Genomic DNA, 7,413 nt, shown 5'->3' with positions numbered 1-7,413 from the left:
GACTGTCTTTTAATGTATTATTAACACGATTCTTTATCCTAATTACAGCCCATACGGACATCCCACAACTACAGTAACACCATTACCGGTAATTGTAACAATGCATTTCATGTACATATTTTGCAGGTTTGTTGGCAGAATAAACACAAATTTAAAACATGCTGTTATGACAATTTGATAATTGCCTACATATGCGCATATTAAAAAAAGAAAATGAAAGTCTTATTTATTTAAAAAACAATAATACACAAGATGAAATATTCTTTTCAATAAGATATAAACTGATATTGTACCGTATATGGCTATTGAGATATATCAGAAGAGCCTTTGACTGTGAAAGACTGGTCTGCAATTTAGAGGACATAGAACACAAGAAATCCATCTGCATATCCAATATTTATTCTCATCAAAACAATTCCACAAATATTCCTGATATGACCTTGGCATTGGTAGCGCTGGTACTCTACATAAGGTTATACCCCACCTGAATTTTGTCACATGTCAGTCAGGGGAGATGTTGTTGGCAATACATGTATTTATTCAATATTGAATGTGAAACGATAATGAGAATTACACACACACCGGTACAATGACACACCGGTACAATGACACACCGGTAAAATGACATACCGGTACAATGACACACCGTCATCAAAGTCTAAATCTGAGTTTCATGTTCATCAATGAAAACATTTTGATTCCAACCTGGCTGCGATTGTCTTATTTTCATGTGTCTACCTTCGTCTTCCCAGTTTTGTTTGTTTGTTGTTTAGTGCTGCACAAAGCCATATTCCAGCAGTTCTTCCTAGTGTCTGAGATTAAGTGAGATCGATTTACACAATTTCCAAAGCATTCTTGTTATATCACGGCATGGCAGTAAGACCATGGCACGTCAGCTTTATGCGTGAGGAAAACCAGATATGACCCAGGTCAGAATGACATAACCAAGGATCATAATCTTGGATTCAAACTCATTACTAGCTGACTCTGACATCACATCTCTCTGTGCAGCAACCGACAGTGCCTGTGAGCTGTGGGCCACCCATGCTCCCAGGTCCACATGACATTGGTGGCCATCTTGAAAATTTTCAGCCATCTTGGATTTCCAGGAAGCCAACATATTTTTCTTAATCCATGTATTCATACAACAAGGGACACGTGTGTAAAGATTCATGCTTGTGTTAGCAATTCCCCAATATTTTGCACTTTATCTGCTCCACTTGTAATGCTGACTTCCCAGTTACTTTTGTAACAACTAGAGGGAGCAAAGTCCATAGTTCACATAGTTGCAACATTTGCTTATCACTCTGAAGACCAAGTTTTAATTATCTGATGTTGATGACCCCTGTCTTGATGTTTCTGGAATAAACTCTATCACTCTCAAAGTCACATTCACATACAGTCACTCACTGTGGGGTAGCTGGTCTGGTTCATGCAGAGACAAGGTGAGCTAAGCCAGGTGCCTTGTGACAGACTTGATTGTCCAGGTGACGTGATACCAAGCACTACGGGATCAAGAGCTCAGTACCTGTATTACTGGCATAGATTCCCATCCCTTCAAATGCCACCATTACAGGCCTGTTCCCATTACACCTGGATCACAAGTTTAGCACATTTGTAACCATGTGTGTCACATGTGCCCTCAGTGTTACTGTAAACAATCGGATTTCAGCCACATTGTTAGATGACATCATCCAGTCATATGTCACATGGTGTCATCCATTCACATTGTCACATGGTGTCATCCAGTCACATTGTCACATGTTGTCATCCATTCACATTGTCACATGGTGTCATCCAGTCACATTGTACCATGGTGTCATCCATTCACATTGTCACATGGTGTCATCCAGTCATATTGTAACATGGTGTCATCCAGTCACATTGTCACATGGTGTCATTCAGTCACATTGTACCATGGTGTCATCCAGTCACATTGTACCATGGTGTCATCCAGGCACATGGTGTCATCCAGTCACATTGTACCATGGTGTCATCCAGTCACATTGTCACATGGTGTCATCCAGTCACATGGTGTCATCCAGTCACATTGTCACATGGTGTCATACAGTCACATGGTGTCATCCAGGCACATTGTCACATGACATCATCCAGTCACATTGTCACATGGTGTCACTTTCTCCGAGTTGGTGTGACACATCAAGGTCTCTCCGAGAGTTTCCGCACACATTCATGGAGCATATCGTGCACTTCTTTGGCACACGTGATCTGTGACCTGATTGTTGCCAGGTAGTTAGGGTACAGCTGGCCCTCTGTGGGGGGGGTGTCACCCTTGGCTTGCAGCACGGGCTGGGGGGTGAACTTGTTGCTATCGGATACTTGCGACTGACTCTCAAGAGCTAACCGCTGGAATGTCAGAGGACAAGGTATTAAAAGACTGCTTGTTTGTTTGTTTGTTTTCCATATTCCAGCGGTATGTAAATAATCGAGTCTGGACTAGACAAACCAGTGATTGACATCATGAGCATTGATCTATGCAATCGGTATACGATGACATGTATGAACCAAGTCAGGGGGCCTGACCACCTGATCCTGTTGGTCGCCTTTTACGGAAAGCATTGGTTTCTGAAGACCTATTCTACCCGGAATCTTCACGGGTCAGACTGTAAATGCACTGTATGAATAATACAATATAGTTCCAAGGCACTGAAGCTCACCAGGTACATCCAGCGTGATCCATTCATGTTAACATGATTGCAACAAATTACAAATTAAGGCAAACCATTCTGGTACAACTCGGAAAAGGAGTTTGGCTACTTATACCCCACTTTTGCATCAAAAGGCACCAGTTCACTACTAGACTAATCTATATAGCAAGTTTCATCTAGACATATTCAGCTCCGGAAACGAGCACTTCCCTCGTTTTAAGTCCAACTTATCATCATAAAAATATAAAAAATCATAGAAAATAAATATCCAAAATCTTCAAAAGGCACCAGTTCACTACTAGACTGATCTGTATAGCAAGTTTCAAAAAGAAATATTCAATGGTTTCGGAGTTCTGCTCCGGAAAACAGACTAACGGACAGAGGAACAGACATGCTGATCGTGATATAACAGGTTCGGGCTGATAATAATTATAACAATACCATATAATAATAGAGCAACTTATGTGACAATGTTATGGTAACAAATAATCTATCTACATTTATAACAGCAGTTTCTGTGAGTGTGATTGATTTGGGCTTAACGCCACTTTGAACAGTATTCCAGTTGTATCACGACGTGTCAGCTAATGGAAGAGTCCGAATTGGTGCAAGTCTCAAACATTTATCACATTGGATAAACCAACAAGCACAGGTACAATTTCTTGGACCACTGCAAAACCCATATTGTCTATATTGCTATGATTAGTTTTCACACTTATTTAAAAAATAAATAGTGCTGTATAGAGGGGGTGCACATTCAACATGCAGACAATACATTTTGATTCTTTCCCCCTAAAGTAAAGGCATGACAACAACTCCATACTGATGTCGTATGCCTGGGTTACTCACTAGGGACACCTCCACCTGGTCACAGACACCGTAGAATTCCTCCAGACTCTTCTCAAACTTCTGCTGGTGGCCCTCTGCTGGTTTGCTGTGAAGAATTAGTGAGGGAGTTTATACTTTAATGTAAGTCATGTAAGTCAAAGATGTTAACCATTTTATGCAGTAGATGAAACCCATGTGTGCAGGTATAAGTGAAACCCATGTGTGCAGGTATAAGTAAAACCCATGGGTACAGGTATAGGTGAAACCCATAGGGACAGGTATAGGTGAAACCCATAGGTACACGTACCTGTATAGGTGAAACCCATGGGTACAGGTATAGGTGAAACCCATATGGTACAGGTATAAGTGAAACCCATAGGTACATGTACCGGTATAGGTGAAACCCATGGGTACAAGTATAGGTGAAACCCATAGGTACACGTACCGGTATAGGTGAAACCCATGGGTACAGGTATAGGTGAAACCCATAGGTACACGTACCGGTATAAGTGAAACCCATGGGTACAGGTATAGGTGAAATCCATAGGTACACGTACCGATATAGGTGAAACCCATTGGTACAGGTATAGGTGAAACCCATGGGTACACGTACCGGTATAAGTGAAACCCATGGGAACAGGTATAGGTGAAACCCATAGGTACACGTACCGGTATAGGTGAAACCCATGGGTACAGGTATAGGTGAAACCCATGGGTACAGGTATAGGTGAAACCCATAGGTACACGTACCGGTATAGGTGAAACCCATGTGTACAGATATAGGTGAAACCCATGTGTACAGGGATAGGTGAAACCCATTTGTACATGTGAGGGTGAAACCCAAATGTACAGGTATAGGTGAAACCCACGGGTACAGGTATGGTGCTGACAAACAAAGGATCACAGTCAGTCTGAATATTGGATTCGAAACATCAGTAGCTGATCATTGCACGCCTATGGAATGCAAATCTGTATGTAAAATTAAGGGACCTCAAATGATTGGGCCACCACTGCATCCAAGCCTTGAAGGGATGTTAATATGAAGTGAGATCAGTACAGCAGGCAATAGAGGTATTAATATCAGCCTGGTAAAATGAAATATCTTGCCTCTAGTTATAAAAACACCCTAAACAGAATGTTTAAAGGTACTCACAATCCACTATCTTGTTGTGCATTCTGATTGAAGGCTTGACCAGCAACCTTGAATAACGTCTGAAACAAAAGAATGCTTATAATCCTTCATTGTGAAAAATATGAAATACTTAACTTATATTTAAAATGTACAAACACATAAAGTGACATAGTTATGTTGCCAAAAGACACTTATTGTTAATATGGTCCACAATGGACATAATAATCCCCTGTGCATAACCAACACTTCATAAGCTGAAGAGGAAGCATATCTGAATACCATATAGAATTAGGAATTCTTAATTTTTACTGACACATATTTCATATCTTTATTTATAGTTTTTATTCTCACTTTACCCCATTAAAAAAGGGGTGCTAATCTCTGGCTTCTTACGTTGGCTGCTAAGGCTCATTAGCTGCTGTAGTCAAATTGCTCACTTACACAATTGAATTTGACAATAGACTGGGCTACCGTCTGTGAGGACAGCGTAAATAAACTTGGGAGGCAATGTCAATATACATTTCTGACCACTGATTGGTTACCCTTGATCTATAAAGATTTCGGTATTACAGTGAGTATGGCTTTATGCCACTTTTAGCAATATTCCAGCAATATCACGGCAGGGGACACCAGAAATGGGCTTCACACTTTGGACCCATGTCAGGAATTGAACCTGGGTCTTCGGCGTGACGAGCAAACGCTTTAACCCCTAGGCTACCTGACAGTCACTCGGTATTACAAAGGGCACATGTTACTAAACAGACATCACACTGGATTTGTCAAAAGGAAATGCTCACATATGTAGGTTTACCAAAGCAGGTGGAATACACCCATATCTGGGTGTGAAGTGCCTATGTAAAAATTGTTCAAAGGATTAGCCAATAATATGATGATTGATTGCTCATTGTTATCTAACTCAATGGATTGTTTAAAGACAGAGGACATCATGGAAATAGTTGTCACATATGCTATCTCAGCTCACCAATGAGACCTGACACCAATGTGAAACACTTGAAACGAATTAACGTGATCAGTTGAGAAATGAACACGAGTTCCAATATCCAGAAACGCTTTATATTTATAGAATTATTAGATTGTAACAAAGACATGTGACATCTAATAAGTTGTTGTCATTACGATCTCTGCATTTTGCTTTCATTCATTTGCTGTAGCATTGAACAAAATCATTCTTGTTCCTCTGCGTTTTGTGGGGAAGTTCTTTGATGACAGACAGACAACACTAAGCCTTTTCTTTTTTGTAGGTGTATAAATGCAATTTCTAAAATGTCTAAATATTTCAGTCATTTTACAAATTGGCTGAATGAAAAATCTGTCATTTCATTAACCAGATTGACTAAAAAGTACTAAGACATTCAAATGGGCTTAAAACATCACAATAGACTAAAGATGCTGGGATTAGAAGCCTAAAAATACAGAAATGTACTTTGTCTTTTGTTTTCTTTTAATCATATCATTTTCAGTGATGGGTAATAAAAATAAACATCTAAATGTTGGGAATTGTTATCATAATAAAATAAATAAACATATCTTTAAGACAATATGAAAAATAACTCAATATTTAGACATTTAATAAACTACCTTTGTGAACATTTTAGTTTGTGTTAAAAAAAAGTAAACGAAAATCACACAATACTTAGCAAGTGACTTATCAAAACTTTGTCACCTCACTTTTTATTTCAGTACTTGTAGGCCACGGGCCTTTTTGTACAGACAAAATACAATTGAGGTGCAAACAGAATAAGATATAATACACATTTCTTTGCTTTTTAACAAAAGCAAGTACTTTGCTGTATCCATATTGATAATAGGGTCTTGCGTTGACAGTAGTGTATTAAACTTCAGAATATTTGGAAAGATGTAAAATTTAGATTTTATGTAACTTTGCCTAAGATGGCTATAAGCTGGACAAATTAACAAAAAGTGATATTCATTTTCGATATGGTTTAAGTTACAAACTTTACATTTTCTAAATTCACAAGGAATATTATAATGACGTCTACATTCAATTTCTAAATTGTGAGAACTAAGCCGAAAACGAGTCAATGTGGTTCTGAATTTATTTACTGTAATACTACTCAAATAGTTCTCACATAAAATGGATGTTTTAAACTGTGCATAATAAGACATTTTGGGGCTTTCAGATAAATCACTATGCCAAACCTGAAAAAAAAGTTGTGTTTTAACCGTTGACGTAACATATTTAAAAATACGGTTTTATTCCCACATGCTTGAAAGAACCAAACATCACCAAATCCTAATCTAAAAATAACAGTTTTAAGTTTCGTTACCCAATTTACGTGGCCTTGTTCATCGTACAAGCGAAACATATAGTATCATTTTTTGTGTAAGCGGAATTCCTGCATATTTAAAAGAGACAGCCAATATTTGACACATTTCTAAATGACACGTTTTCGCCATAGAAATCGGTGTCGTTTTAGTCTGCACCCCTATGTATGATTCCCGCTTTGGAAACAATGAAGCATCCAATTCTAATGGGAAACGAAAGATCACAACAATCTTACAGCTAATGATTCCTTTAGACGAGGTAAAAGCAAAGATTTAAATTTAGCAACAGGGTCAACATCAGTCGGCTGCTGTGGTGGTTGGGGTGGCTGTGGCTGTTGCTGAGGTTGCCCTTGTGACATATGCGATACACCGGCTGTAGCTACAGGGGCGGCCATTTTGAACAAGTGCGCGAATATCCGTGATGCGCCCAGACGCTATACTGTTCATATCACTCTCAGTTTAATTACTCTGTCACAG

At 39.0% G+C, this 7,413-nt stretch overlaps 1 protein-coding gene across 1 annotated transcript; it reads right to left on the bottom strand.

Moving 5' to 3' along the window:
- Positions 1–381: 381 nt before the first annotated feature.
- On the bottom strand, positions 382–7,367 carry LOC124140695 (mediator of RNA polymerase II transcription subunit 29-like). The gene is made up of 4 exons (XM_046508388.2): positions 7,173–7,367; positions 4,651–4,709; positions 3,519–3,603; positions 382–2,367 (listed from the first exon to the last, which is right to left on the bottom strand). Exons 1-4 carry the CDS (start codon positions 7,329–7,331, stop codon positions 2,161–2,163), a joined length of 510 nt encoding a protein of 169 aa, XP_046364344.1. The 5' UTR covers positions 7,332–7,367; the 3' UTR covers positions 382–2,160.
- Positions 7,368–7,413: the final 46 nt, after the last annotated feature.

This window comes from Haliotis rufescens, unplaced genomic scaffold (genome assembly GCF_023055435.1).
Source record: "Haliotis rufescens isolate VD_foot unplaced genomic scaffold, xgHalRufe1.0.p SCAF_51, whole genome shotgun sequence".
In the NCBI taxonomy this organism is placed as follows: Eukaryota; Metazoa; Mollusca; class Gastropoda; order Lepetellida; family Haliotidae; genus Haliotis; species Haliotis rufescens.
This window is presented reverse-complemented; position numbering and strand designations above follow the sequence as displayed.